This window comes from Chrysemys picta, chromosome 1 (genome assembly GCF_011386835.1).
Source record: "Chrysemys picta bellii isolate R12L10 chromosome 1, ASM1138683v2, whole genome shotgun sequence".
In the NCBI taxonomy this organism is placed as follows: domain Eukaryota; kingdom Metazoa; phylum Chordata; order Testudines; family Emydidae; genus Chrysemys; species Chrysemys picta.
In genome coordinates this window covers 117,345,291-117,368,612 of record NC_088791.1, presented here as the reverse complement: position 1 = coordinate 117,368,612, position 23,322 = coordinate 117,345,291, and the positions used below count along the sequence as shown (strand labels likewise).

Here is a 23,322-nt window from a genome sequence, read left to right as displayed (position 1 = left end):
CTTCTACTGCTTTCATGTCGCACTTTTGTCTAATTTATGCAACAAACTCTTTAAGGCAGGGATATCACTTAAAAAACAATCATCATACAAAAGCTCTACAGCATAACACTGTCCATTAAAGCATTGTTGCACACTGGGGAAAAGATGTACATCTAACTGTCCAATATTATTTAGTTGAATATATTTTTAAGGGTTTATTTAAATAAATTATTGACTCAACTTAAATGGTGGGCTTTTCTAGCATAGAGAGAACACAGTAGTAGAGGGAATTATGATCTGGAAGAATTTCATTGCAAAGTCTGAAATACTTAGCTAAGTACATCAGTAACAGAAATCTGATACTTATTAATAAATATACAGTTTTCTCCTTTATATCTTTTCAGGAGACATGTTTCTCTTATCTCATCTGACAGTATTGGCAATTGCCATCCACCTAGTTTAGTTAAACAAACATCTATTTGTTTCCTCTGATGCAAATCCTGTTTACATCCCTCAGCCAACAAAACATGCTGTAGGAATGCAACATATGCTGTCAGTTTTTCCCCACCTTCCACAAGGTGCCAAGTACATCACACTTCCGTGAGCGCTTAATCACCCCACAATGGCCCAATAGGCAACATGGCTCCTTAACCCCAGTTCTCTTATACAACAATTTGTTTCCTAGCATCTGAACAGGTTGATAGTTAATTACTCTGACAAGCTTTTAAAAAGTAGTGCACACATTCATTCTACTGCATCAGGTACATTAGTCACAGCAAGTCACACACACTCAGTCTTCTGAGTGAAAGAAAAGAGGGGCACTGTTTTACTAATTTCTGCAAAGTGAATAATTTATTCATTTTTAAGAAAGATTTATTTTCTTCTGACAAAGTTTGAGACAGAAAAGTATCAGAAGTGTCTCTACTTCCATTTTCCTACTGCCCCACACAGTGATTTTCAATTGTGCTACAGCGCTTAAAACAAATGCTATAGTACACGGCTTCCCATGCTGTGGATCACAATCCCCCCATTCTGGAGGAAAGAGTGGGTCCTACTCAAACTTTAAATGTGCTGAATTATTTTTTGCAAAACTTTCAAGTGATGAATGATCACCACAAATATTCTAATGGTGTCTCTCTTTTAAAGCTATCATTTTGACTGGATAGCACTAGTCAGTAGTCCAGAATAGACTAGTGCAGAATGGAAGGGTGTTCAACTGTGCCATGTCCAAACTAACATCTTTTAAGTATCTTGTTGTTTGGTATAGCCATTAATCGCATAACAGAGTAAGGCACATACAGTTTAAGAAAACCATCCTTTCCTGCACAGTCAACAGTTCCAAAAGTTACAGGGCCTGAAGCAGCATCAACTAACACAATATCTCATTGTATTACTGACATGGCTGAAGATGTCTAGGACAAATTGCATAAAGTGGATGAGCTCCTAACAAACATGCAATCATAGCAAATATGTCTAGTGTGGCTGATTTTAATATCTATGAAGTTCCACCCTGCTTCAGTTGCAGAAGTCTTGAAAATCGCAATCCCATTTTTGTCTTTTGAGTCATGTCTCTCTTTGACAGCTCTGATGTGAACTGTCTACCTCCAATTCAATACCATGCGGAAGAAAAATTTTCCGCACAAGGCTAAATTATGTTAAGTCCCTTTTGATCAACTATTACCATGTTTTTTTAAAAAAAATAAAGGTATAGTGATTTTATAATTCAGATTTTGAAACTTCATAGCTTTTCCTGGAATGTTTAGAGCTATAAAGTTTCATTGTTAAGGTTACAGGTCTCGGAGGAGGTCAAAAATATTTGTTAGTCTGAGAAAGGGAACATCCTCTGAGTGTTCTGCAAATCCTACTCCTGAGGGAATTCTGCACCAAAAACCTAAAACTTCTGCAAAATTCTTATGTAAAAAATTAATTATAAAAAAATGTTTAGTAAAGAAACTTCCCAAGATAACCTCTCGAGGTAGCGACAATGTGAGATAACCATGGCAAATAGTGCATACTAAAAATCTTGGCCTATTGGGAAATGTATATTTAAATAAACTTCTCAGTCACAATTTAGCATTCTGGAGCAAAGGCACTAAAACATAGTCCAACCAACAAATGTTCCTTTAACGTGCCCCTTCCTTCTCCCTCCACCGTGTCCCACTCATAGTTGTCCGTCAGTGGAGACCCAGAGTTCAGAGGTGCTTTCGTGTGAGTTCACCTCCCACCCTGATGTGGGGGAAGGGAGAAGGCACCTTGCTCGTTCCTCCAGCTGCTCACCATTTGCTCCAGTTGCTCACTTGGCCGCTGTTTGTCCTGCCACCATTCACTCCAATGCTCTGTCACCGATGGCCCTGTGCCATCACCTTCTGCTGCCACTGCGACCTCTGCAAGTCAGTCTCTTGAGGTTACACCTAGCTGTATGATTTCAGCTCTCAGAGTGGGGGAACGTCACAGCTAGTGCAGGCTCGGCTGTCTCTTCCACAGAAACTGTCCCCCACAGCAGGTCTAAGCACTTAGACCTGATTATTAGTGATTTCGGCTCTAGTGGTCACTTAATGAAACAAATAAAATAAATCGCTATTCTCTCTCTTGTAAATGTACTGTTGAAACCACTTGGGTCATTAAACAATGCCATCCAGGCATCTGCTACAAAAGTAGATCTTTGTCCGGCAATAGAAGGTATACTTGGATCAGGGAGATATTCATTGAAAACGTACCGGAAGAAACAAAGACTTCAGCCCAGAAGTTGACTAATGAAGGCACTTATATTGAGTCCTTATGTGAAGAGGACGAGAAGTGTTTGTTAAGCCAGCTGAAGAAGTACACGGACTTGATTCTTACAAATCTACAACAGTGACTTCTGGATTCTACTCAACCTCTATGTAGCTTTTACAGATGCCTGTCTTATAAAACACCAACAGTTGAGTAGAGTGAGGCACTACCTGCAGTGGGGCTGCTATCGATCAGGACAGAACAGAAAATTTGAACACACGGTGGAATATCATGAGACGAACGAATGAAGATTTGACTTCAACTTCTTCTTTATTGCCACTAGTGATTCTACCCAAACTTTATGCTATGTTTCCTGTGATGAAAGAAGTGGAAATTCATCTCTTGCTACTTCAACAGCTAGAGTTGAACATTCTTTTTCCTCATTGAATAGAATTGTGAGTTCAGAAAGAAGTTGCTTTCTGTCTGATCATGAGCATATCATGGACTGGAAACATGGGACACATGAGATGCCACCAAAGATGAATGTACTGCATTCGAGAAGTTTATTAACAGAGTTGTGCAAAATTACTACAAATGTTATGCTTTATAGCAGGCTTCAAGTATCAGGGGTAGCCGGGTCAGTCTTTATCCACAAAAACAACAAGGAGACTGGTGGCACCTTAAAGGCTAACAGATTTATTTGGGCATAAGCTTTCATGGGTAAAAAACCACTTCAGATGTATGGAGTGAAAATTATAGATGCAGGCATTATATAATGACACATGAAGAGAAGGGAGTTACCTCACAAATGGAGAACCAGTGTTTACAGGGCCAATTCAATCAGGTGGATGTAGTCCACTCCCAATAATGGATGAGGAGGTGTCAATTCCAGGAGAGGCAAAGCTGCTTTTGTAATGAGCCAGCCACTCCCAGTCCCTATTCGAGCCCAAGTTAATGGTGTTAAATTTGCAAATGAATTTTAGTTCTGCTGTTTCTCTTTGAAGTCTGTTTCTGAAGTTTTTTTGTGCAAGTATAGCTACTTTTCAATCTGTTATAGAATGTCCAGGAAGATTGAAGTGTTCTACTGGCTTTTGTATGTTACTATTCCTGATGCCCGATTTGTGTCCATTTATTCTTTTTACCTAGGGACTGTCCATTTTGGCCAATGTACATGGCAGAGGGGCATTGCTGGGACATGATGGTGGAATATATAACATTAGTAGATGTGCAGGTGAATGAGCCCGTATGTGTGGTGTGGCTGGGTCCTCTGATGGTGTCGCCACGCCACCCTTGTAAATTTGCGCGTGCACACACACACACACACACACACACACTTCAATTCCTGAGGTAAACACTGGGCTGAGAGTGTAGGCTCCAGAGGCTGGGCAGGAAGCTTCACTGCTCCTTTGATACTGTGCTTCAACCTACTATGCCACTGCATGTATTAGAGGTAGGAAGGAGCTTCTACTTGCTTGTCCCAGAGCTGCTGCTGTCACCTGTGCTAGGCCTGAGTGATTTTGCTGCTACTTTTTCCTGGGAGCTCTCATTTGGGGAGGGAGGCTGATGGAAACCCTGCCCCTGTTTGAGCACTGGAAAGGCCTGAGGCTCTACAGAACAGGCACAGATTTCATGCAGACACTTAAACAGCAGGGAAGGGCAACAGACATCTGGTTTCCCCTTTCAGCTCTGTGTCATGGGTGAGCAGGGGGCATGGAGAGTCCCAGCAACTTAGGAGAAAGGACATGCTTCCCGCCCATAAAGGCAGACTCCTGACAGTCTGGAGATTGAGGTTTTTTTTCTTTTTTCCTTTTTAAAATTTGCTCTGCTGCAGGCAGGAGCTGGTCTGCCTGCCTTCAGCCGAAGAGGCAGATGAAATCTGGCCATTTCTCGGAGATGGAGCCACACCTCTCCTACCTCAGATTGACAGGTTTGATCCCCCTTCAAGGCTGAATAGAGCAGAGTACCCAATATCATGGATCTTTGGACCTCACTGTTCTTAATTATAAGTAAACTTCAGTAATTATTGGCATTAAAATAAATCCTAAGAAGTCTTGCCAACGATAATTAAAGAACTACACATCTATGTTTTTATGCAGTCTCTGCCATGTTTTAGGCAATTTAACACTATTAGGATTCAATCACTGTAAATTTCAAGTTTACCACAAACTATGCAATCTCTTCCTTGACACTGAATGTGGCTAGCAAATAAGTTCATTCTGTTCAGAGTCAACTCCTGGCTCCCTTGTGCATGGTCCAAAAAGTAGCGGAAGCATGGTCATTTCAAGACAGAAATCACACAAAGGACTGCCTATCTTCAATGCCAGAAATAAACACTCTACAGTGGCATACTACAAGGAGTTCAGCAGTCAGAACATGACTGGCTAGTGGCCGCTGTGTCAGGCTGAAGTAATTACAGTCCAATAGGACTCATGGGATGAGCTGAAGAGTACACCCTCTTTCAGTAGCCATGTTTGGATTTGCCTCTGCAATTACTGTAAGGGCTGGATTGGCAGCTGACAGGATAGCAGTCTGCCACCATATAACAAAACAAAAAAAAACAATCATCAAGTAAGGCTGGAGTGAGTTATCAAATTTCAGCATTTCTGAGCATTTCTCCCCAGATACCTAATTTCTAGCTGTGTCAAATTTCATATGCCTAAAATTTCAAAACCAGTATAATCACAGATCTATGCACTAAGTAGGATTCTGAATAAGTAAACATACTTAAGGATGCCTCCACAGTTCAAACAAGACTATCACATTTCCAGATGATTAGGGTAAAATCCAGTGATTTTAGGGCCAGCCATACTATAACAGAATAGCACAAATCAACCCAGAAACAGAGACATTATTTTCCTACACATAGTGTTTCAATAATTTCAATTCTGAATTTACTTGTCACAGTCCAAAATGACTTGCACAACAAACGGTACACATCACAGTGGGACAAACAGAAGAAACCGAAGTAATCTGATTTTCCTAAACATCATCATGGCTTTCCTGAATAAATGGGAAATACAATATTTTTGTAACTATGAACAGTAATTACTTTTAAGCCTTTTATACGCAGCATTCCTTTTTCTTTAACTGCACAGATACAGTCATGTAATAAAAGCAGACAAACTACTAAAAGCACATTAAGTTTTAAAAGCAGCAATGATCTGTGCTATACTGGAAAACAAATGTATTGCTAACGGCTTAGAATCACTTGAGTGTGACATAATGCATTCAGTCAGGTATTTCAAAAGGTTGCTTGGTCAAAGCAGCACAATAAGAGCTGCTATTACAGCAAGGTCACTCAGGTAACAGGTTATGTTATTCATTTTCCCAGAATCTCAATTATGAAATTTTAGCATAAAATCTGATTAAAAGTTTTCATCAATTGCCTAATGCTTAATAATAATTCCTGGGCATTCTGGAGTCTGCTGGCTGTTCACAGTTGGAAACCTGGATGATTTTGTTCTGTGATGTCCCCATATCTCATTCTGTGTAAAATACATTAGAACCATATTTCCTTTAAAAATGCTGAAGTCTCTACCATGACATTAGATCAGCAGCAAACACATTATCTGAGTGGTACTGGGTGAGGTGAAAAGGCAAGTTATATCAAAGCACTGGTTTATTTGCATATCTGCTGCATTGAATCACAAGTCCTTGAAACAATTTATTCAATATGCTCAAACCAATGGATACACAAGCTTTGGAAATTTCTGCTAGATGAAACCATTTATTGGCTGTCTCTTCCTATATTTTCACATCTACACAGTTTTCAACATCTGTTCAGCTTTTTCTGCATTGTGCATCTTCCCCATAAATAAAAGGGAATGCATTTAGTTTATTTACAAAATAAGGGGTTAGCTAGCATAGCAACTCAGAAACTGCAGGTTTCACTGCTACATGAGAAACCTAGTTATAGGATCACACTTCAATATATTAATTGACAGCAGCCATCTCTATATACTGTTCTTAAATTGAGATTAAAGAAAATCATTTCATCATCATAAAGAATTAGTTTATTGAGCAATAACCAACTGATGTTGGGTGTTAACCTGTTGCCAAGGTCTGCGATTTTCTGATGTAAATGAGTTCAACCATAACTGCCTCATGACAGTATTGCTATTAACACAGTACATAGGCAATTGGTGACACTGACATAGTAAAGTCATAGGAAGGAACATGACCTTTTCTTATTATCCAATTAAGTCTAAATAACAAAAATAAGATTCATGAGAGGGATTGTTTTCAGGAACTAAATCAAAAACAAAGCTCTCATTCATTTTGTTTTAAATAGCTAGGCTTGGAAGGACTAGATTTATTGGGAAATGCTGATTTTACCCCCATACAGATGTAAAATATTTCCATCGATAATCTAAATTTACAGGCAGACACAGAAAAGTGTTGTGAGAACTTATACAAAGTAAACACCATTAAAATCAAACTAATATTTCGACATGTATTTTTGAGCAGCCCAGTAGTGGCCTCATGTGAGTACAGAGCCACAAAGAATATCCACAGAGGAGACCACTGATCCCAACAGAGACAGAAGCATATGAATGGGTACTTCCCTTGAGAGGTTGACTGTTTTAATAACATCCCTCAGTTTCTCCTGTCTTTCCTGCAATAAGGAACACTGTAGACAGTGTGTCTCCACACACAAATAGGGAATCTGCTTAGAACAGTGGTTTTCAAACTTTTTTTTCTGGCAACCCAGTTGAAGAAAATTGTTGATGCCCGTGACCCAACAAAGCTATAGGTGAGGGGTTTAGGGTGTGGGAGGGGCTCAGGGCTGGGGCAGAGGGTTAGGGTGCAGGGGTGTGGGCTGCAGGAGGGGGTCAGGAATGGGTGGGTCAGGGTGTAGGAGAGTGCTCTGGGCTGGGGCAAGGGGTTGGGGTGCAGGAGGGGGTCAGAGCTCTGGGCTGGGGATGCAGGCTCAGCCGTGGGGCCAGGGATGAAGGGTTTGGAATGCAGGAAGGGGCTCCGGGTTTGGGGGGGGGGGCTCAGAGCTGGGGTAGGGGACTGGGGCGCAGGGTTGGGGCGCGGGCTTACTTCTGGCAGCTCCCGGTCAGCAGCGCAGCCAGTGTGCAGAGGCAGGCTTCCCACTTGTCCTGACACTGTGGACTGCGCTGCGCCCCGGAAGTGGCTACCAGCAAGTCCGACTCCTAGGTGGAGGCGTGCAAGCAGCTCCACATAGCTCTCAACCACAGGCTACCCACTCTCACCTCTGCTCCCATTGCCTGGTTCCCAGCCAATGGGAGCCGGACCTGCTGGCCACTTCCAGGGGCGCAGCACGGTGTGGGAACAGGTAGGGACTAGCCTGCCTTAGCTCTACAGCACCGCCGACAGGACTTTTAACGGCCCGGTCAGCGGTGCTGACCAGAGCCGCCACGACCCAGTTCCGGGTCGCAACCCAGAATTTGAAAACCACTGGCTTAGATTGTATTGAACTGATTTTCACAGACCTGTGACTCTGTGGCATCCTTTTAAGCTAGGTAACATGTATGACTTACTCTGGATGATGCTTTGGATAAGAGGGTCACATAGGAAAGGGTAGACACAGATGTCCTCATGTCTGAGGGCTGCTATTAAACACTACCAAAACTTTTGTAAACACTTAGCAGTCTTGTTGCTAAACCAAAGGACCTGAATTGGTACTGTTGTGCTCCCAGAGCAAAGCTTAGAAAGCATCTGTGAGATTGCTGAACTGGGATGGAGATAGGCATCCTTCAAGTCTACTGATGTTATGCAGTCCCTTTCACTAATGGCAGCTAGTGTGAATTTTAAGGTCTCCGCCTTGAGTTTTGATTTCTTCATGAATCTATTGGGATATTTGCAGTAGAGAACTATTCTATAGCCTTCTGATTTTTTTTTCTAGGAACTATATGGAGTAAAAGCCTTGTTTCCTCTGTGGCAAGGGACAGGATCTATTGCTCCCATTCTCAGAAGATCTAGGATGGCTGTCTGCATGCCCTGATTTCTCCTCTTCCTCAGGGAAGACTCCCCCCACCCCTTTCTTTAAATTTTGCTCTGCAGCAGGGAAGACACAGTCTGCCTGCCTGCAGCTCAAGAGGCAGATGATACTTGTACTGGCAGTTTCTCAGAACTGGGGCCAACCTCTCCTGCTACTAATTGACAAGTTTGGTCTGCCTTAAAGGCTGCATAGAGCAGAAACTCAACATCATGGATCTGTGGACCTCATTACAAATAAAAGCTAGTCCAAAATAACTCCCCTATGTGAGCACACTATTCAGAATTTTTTTTTAAAAAGTTACTTTATTCCAGAATACTTACTTTATTTTGAGTAATTATTTCAGAATAAAATCACTTATTCAAGAACACAGTGTCCACATGGGGGTTACTTTAGAATAGATAAATTATATCATCGCACCTATAGAGGAATGGGCAATCTGGAATTACTGTGCTTGTCAACTTCTCCCTGTGTAGACAAGGTCTTAGTATCATACTGGTGAAGTCACTTATGGTAGAACAGCACATCTACACTAGCGGTTTGTTCTGGTGTTAACTACGTATGTACAAAACATCCCAGCTTAGACAAGCCTTCAGTATGAAGTCACTTACATAATAGCAGAGCTTTCTTTATGGATGTAATAAAGCAGTAAGGTAACAGGGATAAAAGGAAACTTCGATAGTGTGGACCACTTAGAGTCTGTATCTGTCAAAGTGCATATGTTTCAGAAAACAAAAGCATGGTAGTGACCTGGTTGCTGCATTCCCACATGTTTGGAAGCTTAATTCTTGCTAAATCCTTAAAGAACTGCATACATTTTGTTAAAACTAGTTTTAAGTTTTGTCAAAACTGGTTTTATTAGAGATCTAAGCAATTAGTAACTCGCTTGCAACAGGAAAAATTAACTACAGTTTACCATATGTTGCATTACTCATTTCACCACTAGAAAACATGCACAGACGGAAAAGATTTCTGAATCACTAACTTTCCCTAGGGACACAAAAATGAAGACCTCCTTGCCTCCGTTTTTTTCTTCCAGATTGCAGAAGTATTCTTTGGGAAGAACCGATGTTAGGCTGCTCTTGGAGACTGTCGCTCTACTAAAACTTCTGTAAACATTCACTGTCCCACTGCTAAACCAAAGGGCCTGTATTGGTAGTGCTCCCAGAGCAAAGTTTAGAAAGCATCTGTGAGACTGCTGAACTGGGATATGGAAATAGGCATCCTTCAAGTCTACTGATGTCATGCAGTCCAACTTTTAGTTGTTGTTGCAGTGCTTCCCAATCACCTTATTAAATTTCTTTGGTAAGAAACGACTCTTGGTATCACTGGGATTCCAGGCACTACAAGGCAGCAACAATAAGGGGAGTGTTACTACTACAGACCAGACCTACGCAGTTGCTGGCATTTTAACCTCTGGCTTGTACAGACCTGCTCTGATCAGTCATGTGATACGATGTTTAAAATACTGGCAGCTGCCTACAGCCGCATCTATGCTACTGCTACCAATAGTGGGAAGTTGTAAGAAAATAAGTCTTAGTGCTGCCTTTGGAAACAATTTCTTACCATCCTGTTAGGACTGACAATGCAACCAGTATTAAAGCACCATAAATAGCAGCAAACTTCAAAAAACAAACCTGCAATCTATCCCTCCACTCACAATCAGCATCTATTTATGGTTACTGATAATGCTCTTACTTTTTTGTCCCATCCAAAGGTCTCCAACACCAATGGGAAAACTAATCTTCTGATTGTAAACCTTTAAAAGATTATCTGGAAAGGGAAGAAAACACTGGACTTGTGCCATTTTACATTTATTTGATGTATAAAGAAAGGCCTGAAATTTTTTATAATTTAGTCACAAAATTCATGCATAAAGGTGACCTGAAAAAAAATGGGTTTGTTCCCCCCTCTTGCTTCTGTGATGCATAAAGAAGGTCTGAAAGGATTTTTTGTTTTGTTATTTAAAGTGGTTTCTTTTGTGCTTTTTATCATTAGGAATTTAGGTCTTGTTGGGCTTTCACGATTTAAGAACTAGCAAAATGTTAATATCACAAAAGTAAAAAGAGTGAAAGTTGAGCAACTGACAAAGGCATTTTCAATGAGACTGCTTAAAAGCACGTTTTGTTTGTTAGCACAATGGTAAAGTAACATTTTGGAGAAATGGCATCTTTAATGAAGACCCAACATCCTCAGTATTCTAATTAAAGCATTGGAGCTCACAACGAAATGTTCCAGAGACCTCTCACAGGTCTTCCAACATAACCAAGGAAGAAGAAGCTTGACAGTTTTATTTTTCCTTAAAAATATCACTAAATAAAAAAAATTAAAATACATTTAAAAATTCAGGCTACCTTTATGTATTTTAAAGCAGAACAGCAGCACAAGCCCAACTTAAAATTCTTTGTAGATTGCCTGTAATAAGAAAAAAACCTCTTTGGTTTAGAATATTTTTAACCTGAACAAAACCTATCAGTATTGTCCGTACATATGAGCAATATAAATCAGTGATATTTGAGGACTTTGTTGATGTTACATTAAAACTAAACTTAACATTTCTGTATGTATGTATTTCACGAAAATAAATGTTTTGGGTAACAAAGTAAAAAGTAGATTCCAGAAGACTAACACTAATAAATTATGCACAAAATAAATTTACTGCTGAGATGTCATCTCAATTTTTAACAAACAGAAAATAAAACACATGTAGTGATAAAAGTAAAAGCTGGAGAAAAAAAAAAACCTCTGTACCAAATTGGGAGCTTCACTTGCCTAAATATATTTTAGCAAATGGAAACATTTTAAGAAACTTTTATTTGCTCAGCTCCAAAGAATGTGTGCACTTACTTTTGCAAGATCAAGAAATTTTACTTGTTTTTACTTTGCCCACGGTATCAAGGTATGAAAAATTCATGTTGGCATTTCAATACAGGAAAATTAAAACCCACACTATCAAATAAACTCAGAACTACTTAGATCTGCTTGCGTGCGCACAAAGTTCTTTCTTGTGAACATGGCTACAGTTGAAACTTGGTTCTGTATGCAAGTAGAGAGGAAATCAAAAATCCCATCAAGTGTTCATATCTCTGATTATCTACAAGTTCTATCATGCTTCCACACTCTGCACTGTGTTCGTGAAGCACATGATTTCAACAGGGATCAAATTATTTTAATGCAATAGTGGTTTCAACAGAAGATGAAACACATTCCTCATGAAAGAGTCATGCTGATACCACAACAGGTTCAATTAAATCACATAAAACTTAAAATCACTAAGAATACTTTAAAAGTCATTTATCCAGTGAAGTACACTATCTTAATCCTTTAACATTCCCAGAAACAATTCCAGCAGTGATAATGTTTTCACCCCTCAGCTCAGAGTATTACATTAAAAATATCAGGGTGTTTCAATCAAGTTAGATTTCAGAAGATTATTTAAAAGCATTTGCTCAGACTTATTAAATAGTTTAGTAGTTGCTTTTCAGAGCCCACTTATATATTGCATCTTTTTTTCCTCGTGAACAAGGCTGTTACTACTGTAGGTGGTAGAAATAAAATGGCTGGATCATTAAATCCCAGTCCCCCCATGCCCTGACTCAGATTCAAGAACAAACCCAAGACAAGTGACTCTCACTTAGCAGGTTAATAGAAACCTTAAATTTCACATTCACATTGTGTGATACAATTAGTCCTGCATAATAACTGTTTAAGAAAGCCTTTTCTCATCATTTCAGTTGCTTTTCTTTTACTAGAAATTAGAGCAACGTTATCTTTTCTAATTTAAGAGGAAAACCGGTCTCTTCGCTCTTGTAAATAAAAGCACAACTGACATGCATGCAAAATACAAAGGGGGGTGGGGGGAGAAGAGAGACACATCCAGTGCCCTGATATCCAGTTAGCTTAGCACTGGGAACATTGCTTTGTTTTTGCATCTGACTTGTGTGAAAATTAACCTTATGATCCTTCAATGATTTAAAATAATTATTTGCTATCCTCTTACCATTTTATACAAAACTTGATATCTACACCAAACTGATACTAAATTTCACTCCCCCGCCCCACTTCATCTGCTATAACATTTAAGCAGCACCTCTAATATGGAAATATTTATAGGGTTTATTGGGCAGAAACCAATCAGCAATAGAATAATCCAGTGGATTACCAAATTAAAAAGAAACAGATATAAAAAACATGCAGCAGGAACATTTAAACTCATTCTAGAACGATTAACAAAAAAGATTACAAATGCATATATTTGTATCAGTGTATTAAAGAAATTACATATTTCCTTCAATTAATTATTTTTTAAATTAATTATTATCTGGCTGGAAATTCACCGCAAGTGAAAACCAGAACTACAAAAAAGGTTGCTGCAATAGCAACCAGTCAAATTATATCATCACTAACCCGATACTAATTCTATAACAATACAGTATCACCAAGTATTATACCAGAAACAGTGAGTCACTGATGGCACACATGAAGTGACACAGAGTCAGCTTCTGAAAGCTAAGAATATTACATTCATCTAGCTACATAAAGAACTGATTTTGACCATACATATTTGATCCTGAACTTACTACTTTGCTGGAATCTAACATCTACAAAGATTAGTTTCATTACTCTCTAGGAACTCCAGAAAATTGGATTAGATTGGTTTAGGTTTATTTATCCATCAAGACTTGATATCCTTATTGTGATAAATATGCAGGCTGTTTTTCATAAAATATACCTGTTCATGTATTTATGTAGAATTTCCTGTCCTTAAAAAGAGAACGCTTAACAGGTTTTTAAAATAATGTTCTTAATATTTGAATCTGCTCGAGGGTTTTTGGAATGTAAAGTGTTGACAGCAAGCTACCATTAGAAGGCTTCCCTTCAAGGGTTTTGTCCAGTGCCTGCCAAATGAAAGCGAGACATCCTATGTTACCTTTGTAATAAGAAAAAAATCCGTTTGTATGATGTAGGAATTGGTTAAATATACTTCAGATATCTCATGCCTGAAAAGCTGCAAATAAACATGCAGAGTTTGCCATACAATACAACATGGTTCACTTTATGACAGGTTTCACAGCTCAAAGTACAAGGTTGCAGTCTCCATTGATATAGCTTATTTGAGAATGGATCAGATTTTCCTCTTCCGTTCTGTATATTTGTCCCAAACACTCCTACTTCAGCATATGTAATGTGTGTTATACGGTCAGTTCCTAGCACTACCTTTATTATGTTCTGTGATACACCTGAAGCTACTTATTTTGAGGTATTCCTATTGTTGCACACTAATTTAAAACAATGCTTGAAAACTCACAATGAGCTATAGAACTAAACAGCAGTAATTATGCATTGTATATTATATCTATGAAAATATTAAAACCACAGACAAGCACTCTGGGTGGCTGCAGTTTTCATATAAATGATTTTGGTAGTAGTCATTTAAATCACTTTACATGCAGTATGCAAGTTTCCTCTAGTAGCAGTTAATTAAAAAAGATATATAGTAAAGGTAAAAAAAGTAATATTGAAGTTATATTTAAAAATGCTAACTCTTCAAGCTATATACACGTACTGATAGCAATCTGAAATAAGTAGCTATTGTTTCAAGTTCAAACTGAGTTCTCAACTTTTAACTTCTAATGTAGATTATACACTCTCTAAGGCACCTCAAATTCATTATATATCCAAATTCATACAAAGCAAAACTTGTTTTTTCCCCAAGAAAGCAAGAAAAGCCCATCACTTACAGTCATTAGCTGATGAAATGTATACAAAACACAAGAATTACTCACCAGTCTTCAGGGAAATTCATTCTCTACCAAAAGCTTAACACACAAACAACAAAAACAACACTTGGAAACGATGTGAGGCACAGCTCTTTTTGTCTTTGAAGCTGCTCCCCAATGAGCACTGCACAGCCCTGACACGGCGAAAAAACCATCCTCTAGCTGTCAGGGTTCCAAGCCTCACTAGAAAACTGATACCAGAGTGATGTCACTCTGCTTCTCTAATGTTATTGCAGCTCCAAATCACTAACTCAGTTCTCTCCAATAAGAAATTGTTACCAATAAGTGTTATGAAACAAGACGTATTGAGCAATAAAAGCTATTTTCAACAAAAACTGAAACCAAGAGTATAGATTTTAAACATTACAGCTTGCAGGGGCAAAATACTGAAGTCCAATTACTTTAAAAAACAGTGTCAAATTATGTTACACAAACAGCAAATCTTTTACTTTACTTTCACTTATGAGACTGGGTTTCTATATGCAGCTTGAATTGCTCATAAAATACAGACTCATTTTGAAATTTCATCCTGTACTTAGGGATGCAGAGGAAGAAACTCACTGAATACAGTAACTATGTTTTGTATATTGCAGTAAGCAGTGATTCATATTCCATTTTCCCCACAAAACGAGGCAATAAAGGTCTGAAATTTTTAATCAAAATACACCAACAGATTTTAGACTTTTCTATAAAAAGAAATCACTCCTGAAAGTACATAATTTTAAAAGAGATTGAAGATGTCAAATCACTAATAGCAATTACTATAAAACAAATCATTACTCTGTAATGGGGTCAGCACCCACCTCTCACGAGCGCTCCCTTTTCTCTGGCCAATAGTGCCTGCAAATAGTAGTTTCCCACGGAGGCACCCACCTCTTGTGGATGTCCCCCTTTCTCTCTGTTAGGTGAGAGCCTGTTTTTCTTTTTTGGTCTTAGATCAGGGTGGCACCTGCCTCTCGCAAGAGCGCACACACCGCCCGGCCGCTAGCTCTCTCGGCTGGTCTTCGGCAGCTCAGCCCTCTGGCCAAGCTGCGCAAACTGTCCCACCTTCCAGGGTACACAAAGTTTTTTTTTGTCTCTGGGATGGAGTCACAGCACGAAGGCTTCTTCCCTGAGGCACTGCCTTCTTCGGCCACCCAGCCGGGGCCCTCTCGGTACCCTCAGCTGGTGTCCTTTTCAGCAACCCTCCCTGGGCTCAGTCCGCAACCAGACCAGCATGGCCCATCACGGTAATACTCTTACGGTTTTCTACTTTTAAGTAAATACATCTCTTCTTTATGTAAGGATATTTAGTCACTGACAAGGACTAGCTTCCTGTTTCTGAAAAACTTGCCAATTGAGTTATTTTCCAAAGCTGAAGCAAAACTTTAGCCTAACCGTTAGTTCTATATGATAAAAATGTAACATGACAGTTAATGATTAATGCTAAAACGTAACGATCATACCTTCGAGCCATCAATCCCTATTCTTCCAATAGATTTTGAAGATCTCGCTCTGCTGATTCAAGAAGGGTCATATAATATAAAGAAAGCATTTCCACATAATAGAAAATAATTATTCTGTTCTTCAGTCAAGCATACATATAGCTCTGACAAGGAAATTCTATTAGCATCATGTCATGTCATCAGGGGATAAAATTCCGCAGGACAAAGAGCAATGAGCAACTACAGAAAAGTGTGACATTTTGCACTCATGAGCTACTGACAGGTAGGATCCACTTTCCTACCCCCAAATAAACTACTACCTGTATCTACCATGTAGTATTTTGTGAAGAACAGAAAACCATACAGTAGCCTTACATATTTTTTCATACAGACACCACTGCAATTAGGTCACTACTTTGAAGACAGGCAGCAAAAGAGCACCTCTTTCAAAGGTTTTACTGAAGTTACTCAGGGGGATGGGCATCCTATGTACTTAAGGGTAATATGTGGAGGTGAGCTAATTCTATCTGCCACTCTGAAGAATCTTTATGAGTTCAGTAGGATTTTGTCAATGTAATTCCTAACATGCTGAAAATGGCCTAGTTATGGCCCTTCAGTATACATATCAATACTTCCATTGGTCAGATCATCTTGAAGCAATTCCAGGATTGGGGTGTGTGACAGAGCTAACTATGTTATAGTCTTTGCACCAGTATCTGAAGCTTACCCAAACTGATGAACTTTTGGGACCATGAATATTCCCAAAGGAAAAGTCCTATATTAGAAAAAAAAAATTATCAGCAACTTACAAAAGTCTCTTCTGAGGCCTGGTCTACCCAAGAAAAGTCTACTTAGCTTTATTGCTCAGGGATGTGAAAAATCCACACCCTTGAATAGTGTACTTAAGCTGACAATCTTCAGTGTAGACAGCAGTAGGTTGATGGAAGAATTCTTTTGTCAAACTAGCTACCACCTCTCAAGGAGGTGGATTACCTACATCAATAGGAGAATCCCTCCCATCAGCATAGGTAGTGTCTACACTGAAGTGCCACAAGCTGCACCGCTGTAGCATTTGAAGTGTAGACATACCCTAAAAAGCTCACATGGGTGGGTGGAGATAACCTATGTTAACCCACCACCAGCTAGCATGATGTTAACACACAGCAGCCTTTTCAATACAGAGTGTTAAGTTGTATTTAATGTAATTTTATGTCATTAGTTAATAAACGTTCAAAGACTACATAATTTGCCAGTATAGATAAAGCCTTGGATTGCTGATTTGCACTTGATAGAATTGCTGAGATTTGTTTCTGAGTATGCTCCCTGACTGTCCTAACTTCCCTTCAGATCCAGAGTAAGGACAACTTCCTGGTCTGGGAAGATGTGGATACCACAAGGTCCTATTGCAAGATAGGGACTCCCTTACAAAGCATCTAATAAGAATAATAGTGTAAAAGTTTTTTTATTTATTTATTTTTTTAAATGGTCTACCCATCTGCCATAAAGAAATACCCCCAGGCTGCTGCAGGAGAGAGAACAGTCCTAAGAAGGCAGAGAAATAAACAAGCCACCTCACTAACACTACTCCCTCCACCAAAAATGCTAAATTAATACAGATTATCAAAGTGCTTAAAGAAATTGAATGTTGTGACCACAATAATTTAAGGAATTCAGAAGATAAGTGAGCAGAACTGGGGAACTCTTCTAAAGGAGAAGCCTAGTCCCTGCTGGTATTCTGCCCTAAAACAGCACATAGGCTGGAGATCCACTTTAGAAGCTGCCTACTGACATCCTTGCTGATTGCCATCCATGCTGAGGTTAGCACTGAATGGACACAAAGACATCTTACCCCATGATGAGGCTAGAATGTAGACAATGCCTGGGAAGCTTACACAAATGCTACATATACCAGTTTGCCACTTCTATAGATAAATGCAGGACTTCGGTTTCCAGAGCTTTTAACTGCAGTATTACATTATTTTCATAGCAAAGTACAGAGACACAAAAGTAGAAAGATGTAGTTAAAGGGAAGGGGAAATGTCATCTGAGGAAAACGGGAATGAAACTGGGTTCTCCCTTCACCTCTGGTGAAAGTTATAAACCATTTTTAAGTTAAATACGTGGGAAAAAATGAGACAAGGAGTAAGATTGGAGGAGGGGATTTTCAAATCTCTGCAGCTAAATCAGTGACTAGCTGGCCATTCATTTTTTATATAACCTATTGCATTTACATTCAACAAGACAAACAGAGAAGCTACAGACCCCCTCAGCACTGATGGTAAATCTAACACTGCAGTCATAGAAAGATAGCTTGCCATCAACTACAGCTGTTGAGTAGGACACAGAAGGGTGTTTTTTTTTTTTTTTTTAAGGTTCCTACTTATGACTCCAGAAGCCACGATCTACTCTTCAGAGTAACACAAACATATGAGCTATTTCCCTCCCTTCCTTTTCTAAAGCATCCTTCATGACTTTTAATCCAACCATAAATATGGACTGCGGCTGTCTTTTCAAGAAGCAATCATGAAACTTAATTGATTTTCTAAAGTGTTTTATTTCACCACAAAATAGGTTTTCAGGCAAATGCGAATAGCAAAGCCTCCACAGTCTCTTGCTGCTCAGAACCAAGGACAATCGTGAGGCAGGAGACAAAAGTGCGCCCATTACTTCTCCATCACAGGCTTCTGCTCCCCCCAAGTGGTGGAAAAAAGCTTAATCCATACTCCATGAGGAGATAACGTAATGCAATTATGCATGCTTCACTGTTGCTTATAAAGTATCGTTCTGAGGAATCACTACTGTTTAACTTCTTTTCAACAGAACTCATCCTGTTCCTTATATAAAGAAGGGTTTGATCCTGCAAAGCCTCTCTGAAAAGCAGTCCCGTTTAAATCAATGTGACTATTCACCTGACATCCAGCCTTTTATCAAATGAATCATAAAAAGGTCAGAGAAAGATCTGTCTATTACACAGTGAAATGCATCTTTTTCTTTCTAATCTAGTACTGAAACCAGATTTGAATATGATCTACAACAGGGGTAGGCAACCTATGGCACGCGTGCCAAAGGCGGCAGGCGAGCTAATTTTCAGTGGCACTCACACTGCCCGGGGTCCTGGCCACCAGTCCAGGGGGCTCTGCATTTTAATTTAATTTTAAATGAAGCTTCTTAAACATTTTAAAAACCTTGTTTACTTTACTACAACAATAGTTTAGTTATATTATATAGACTTACAGAGAGAGACCTTCTAAAAACGTTAAAATGTATTATTGGCACATGAATACTTAAATTAGAGTGAATAAATGAAGACTCGGCACACGACTTTCTGAAAGGTTGCCGACCCCTGATCTACAATCTCAAATTAGGACTGTCACATTAAGTAAACTTGCAACAATGTGGCCACCACAACTAGTAGGCTTGGAAATATCAATTGTAAATTTATGTTTTAAAAACTGATCATCAATAATTCACAGGACAAAGTACTTATCTTGTGAATTTTCAGATTCAAAACCAGCAGACCATTAGTCCACCTTGCTTGGCATTCTCTGACAGTGTCTGTGCCAGAAGCTTCAGAAGGATGATTTGAAACTACCATAATGCAGGCTGAGTCAAAAGAGTTCAGGGTTTGTTTGTTTTTTCAGATAAGAATATTCAGATCTCCTTTAAATTAACTATATTGGGTTTATGACTGACAATATTACTCAAAAATAGTTAGTGGCTTACTATACCTAAAAGGATTGCTAAAAATCATTATATTGTGTATGTGACATTTTTCTTTTCTTGTTTATATTTGTGACACTCATTATGTGTTGTTTAACTTGATGATGCAACTAATTCATCGTTTAGAAAAGCATCAAAAATTAAAAAGCTGAGGATCACTGAGCTCAATCTTTAAAAAGGCCTAGGAATGTGACAGCTGCTCAACCCATCAAGACTAATAGTAATCTAAAAGCATTACACTTAACTGCGAGAGAATTAACAGTATATTTACATTTGAGATTGTCACAACAGAAGAATAAAGTAAAGCAACAGAAGTGCCCAAAATCACAAAGTCAGTACCAGTTTTAAAGGGAAAATTTCCTCATCAACAAGCAAACAAAGATCAAAGAGCTGATGAAAAGCACTGGCAGATTCACCCTTTCTTGCAAGTCTTTTGGCATAATTGTGCCATATAGAGTGAAAAACCATATGAAAAGAGTTTTGGTTGAGTGTGGGATTATTCAAACCAGAAATTCCAAATTAAACTTTTCAACAAAATAAACTGTTGGCACACACCCACATTCATCAAAGTCACAGTGTATGTCAGTTCTAGTTGCCTTGATATTCAGTAAGGAGAGTGGTAAGACTGGATCAAGTCTATGGCTTGACTGAGTATTCCGGAGGAGTATGGTTATATATTAGGTACAGTAACTCCTCGCTTAACGTTGTATTTATGTTCCTGAAAAATGCAACTTTAAGCAAAACGATGTTAAGCAAATCCAATTTCCACAAAAGAATTAATGTAAATGGGGGGGGGGGGTAGGTTCTAGGGAATTTTTTTTCACCAGACAAAACTATATATTATATAGATATATACGCAGTAGAAGTTTTAAACAAACAATTTAATACTGTTCACAGCTATGATTGTGAAGCTTGGTTGAGGTGGTGAAGTTAGAGGGTGGAAAAGGGTGGGATATTTCCCAGGGAATAAACTAGCACTCGGGCTGAGCCCTCAAGGGTTAACAGTTGTTAACATAGCCTCTCACATTCTACAAGGCAGCAGGAATGGAGGGGAGGGGAGAAAGCATAGCAGACAGAGACAGACACACACCTTGTGTGTGGGAGAGAGAGAGAGAGAGAGAGATGCATACTGCCTCTTTAAGTAAGCTGACCCACTCTTAAGTGCATTGTCTTTTTAAGTGGATCAGGAAGTCGAGACAGCAGCTGCTGCCCCAAGCGCTCTCTGTTCTCTGTCCATGTCCCCTCCCTGCTCTATATGGAGAAGGGGTAAGTGGGGTGCAGGAGCAGGGGGGAGGAGGACACCCTGACATTAGTCCCCTCCCCCTTCACAGCAATCAGTTGGCTTGGGGAGCAGCTCCAAGGCAGAAGGCAGGAGCAGCACATGGCAGTGGGGGCAGGGACAGCTGAACTGCTGATTGCTAGCCTGCTGGGCGGCTGCAGCACAGGGAACTTAGGGGAGCAGGGAGCTGATAGGGGGAGTTGATGGGGGGCTGCCGGTCAACCCTAGTTACAAGCCCCCACCAGCTAGCTGCAATGGGCTGCTCTTCCTGCAAGCAGGGGACAAAGCAGGCGGCTGCCAAATGACATTCGAAGGGAGCATTGCACAACTTTAAATGAGCGTGTTCCCTAATTGATCAGCAACATAACAACGTTAACTGGGACAACTTTAAGTGAGGAGTTACTGTACAAGCTGAAGAAACATGAAAAAGGTTGGCCCAGAATTAAGTGGAACGTAAGAGACATGACTTTTTAAAAGATTTTTTAACGTCTAAGCAAGAACCTTTGTGGATCCTTCCCCCCGATACATTTAATTCTCCCCCCCCTCCCCCGATACATGAAAGGAAGACACCATATTCCCATGTTCAGGACCTTGCGCTAAATCCTTTATATTGTATGTAAGAGAAGCATTTTCTGTAGGCCTGACTGGACCAATTCAGACGTGGTACAGCTCAATACATTTAATCTTAAAAAAAACCAAAAACCTTAAAGCCTCTAAATGTTTGTTTCTGCAGGCAGTAGACTAATGTATCGACTATAAAGTACCAATTGACAAACTAATTCTGTACTTGTTTCAAAAAACATTTAAATCTATTACAATTTGATAGGTATACTATAATTTTACAAGAACATGAAATTGTCTATACATAACATAGCACAGAAGAAAGTTCTAACTGTCAGGATTTTGGCTGGAACCTCTCAGAAGTTTTAGGTTAGGATTTTTCTGTAGCCCCATGAATCACTAACCTGACTTCTTTCCTTACTCTTAAATATTTATTATTTATTTTTTAAAAAATCCATTTACCATGTATTATTTGGGATTTGATGTCCTTTTTTTCCCCTGTAATGCTATCAATCCCCAGATCCTTGAGCTAGAATAAAGAAGCCTCTGCTCCTCTTCAACTTGTAAGTTCCTCAGATAGCTTTGTCTATTATTAAAACAATGAACACCTAGAACCAACTAATAAATAAAATCATCCTAACCATACAAGTGGCTTTATGGGCAGGGGGAAGGGATAGTTCAGTGGTTTGAGCATTGGCCTGCTAAACCCAGGGTTGCGAGTTCAATCCTTGAGGGAGCCATTTAGGGAACTGAGGTAAAAATTTGTCTGGGGATTGGTCTTGCAGGGGGTTGGACTAGGTGACCTCCTGAGAGCTCTTCCAACCCTATGATTCTGAGTGCTATATGCTCTTAAAAAAAAATCCCACATGAAGTAAGCACTCAAAGTTGCTGTTATATGCAGGAGTTCTCAAGTACTTCACCAGAAACACAGGAAACAAATACAAACAGGTCATTTTGTCACCTCCAGAATAAGAAAGGGCATCACAATTACTTGCTAATATATTTAATAACTGTCAACTGGCAATCTCATGTTTACTTGTACTGAAACGTGTATGTAATATAAAAATGTTTCTCGCTGTTTTAAGATGCCAGTTTCCTTCCTACAGATTAAGTTTTAAAGGATAAAGATACAAACCTTTTGTACATTTAGAAGCAGTGTGTTCCAGTGGCTAGGATACTAGTCTGAGTCAGAAGACATTGAGCACCTTTCCGCACCGGTTTCCCTCCCCGCCATTTGTCTATCTTGTCCATTTAGATTGTAAGCTCTTCAGGGTAGGGACTCTTACTATGTGTTTGTTCAGCTAATGTGACAAGGAAATCCTTTGCAGCCTTGAGACATCACAGAAACTCGCTAAATTCAAAATACTCTAAAAAGCAAGGAGCACTGAATAATACTATTTGCAAATAGTCTTTGTTATTAGTGTAGCAGTCTACTGCAAGTTATAGGTCTACTTTTTATATTAACTTTTTAAAAAAGTTACCCATGTAAAGTATTTACAGGCTAGATCTTAAATTAGTGTTTTGCCACTTTTGAACCAAATTTGAGCCTAACGGTCTTCAACTTTTTTTCCATAATACTTGGTTAATACCAATCCACTGCGGACAAATACCTATGATACAAGAATGATAAAGGTTTCAAAGTAAAATGCTCAAGTTAGAAAATGCTACAATTAAGGCGGCCACACAACTAAATATCATAAAACATACACAAGGCATGGGAAACCTTAATGTGGTATTTCTTAACTTCTAAATATTTGACTTTGCAATGACTGTTCTTTTAATGTATTGTGTGTATGCAGTTTCCTAGGTTTTTCATAAACCAAAGGGGAGAAAAAAAACACCAGATTCCACCACATGTAACCATAGTGACACCCAGCATGAAGTGGAACCTTGGCCACTTAG

At 39.3% G+C, this 23,322-nt stretch overlaps 2 protein-coding genes across 14 annotated transcripts in view; both read right to left on the bottom strand.

Annotated features, from left to right (window-relative positions):
- LOC101951029 (pleckstrin homology domain-containing family A member 5) overlaps nucleotides 1-14,635 on the bottom strand; it is a 158,279-nt gene extending 143,644 nt beyond the window's left edge. For 2 of the 8 annotated variants that reach the window (XM_065567891.1, XM_065567887.1), the window contains exon 1: nucleotides 14,443-14,635. In XM_065567891.1, the coding sequence (XP_065423963.1) occupies nucleotides 14,443-14,462 (20 nt within the window). In that variant the 5' untranslated portion in view covers nucleotides 14,463-14,635. The remainder of the gene's footprint in view (nucleotides 1-14,442) is intronic. The other 6 variants (XM_065567873.1, XM_065567871.1, XM_065567836.1 and 3 more) reach the window with 4 other exon arrangements.
- Nucleotides 1-23,322, bottom strand: part of LOC135972119 (pleckstrin homology domain-containing family A member 5-like) — a 171,803-nt gene that overhangs the window by 60,683 nt on the left and 87,798 nt on the right. Inside the window, exon 3 of one of the 6 annotated variants that reach the window (XM_065567907.1) lies at nucleotides 11,011-11,125. The exons of the other annotated variants lie outside the window; for them this stretch is intronic. Within the exon in view, the coding sequence (XP_065423979.1) occupies nucleotides 11,022-11,125 (104 nt within the window). The 3' untranslated portion in view covers nucleotides 11,011-11,021. The remainder of the gene's footprint in view (nucleotides 1-11,010; nucleotides 11,126-23,322) is intronic. 6 annotated transcript variants of the gene reach the window in all.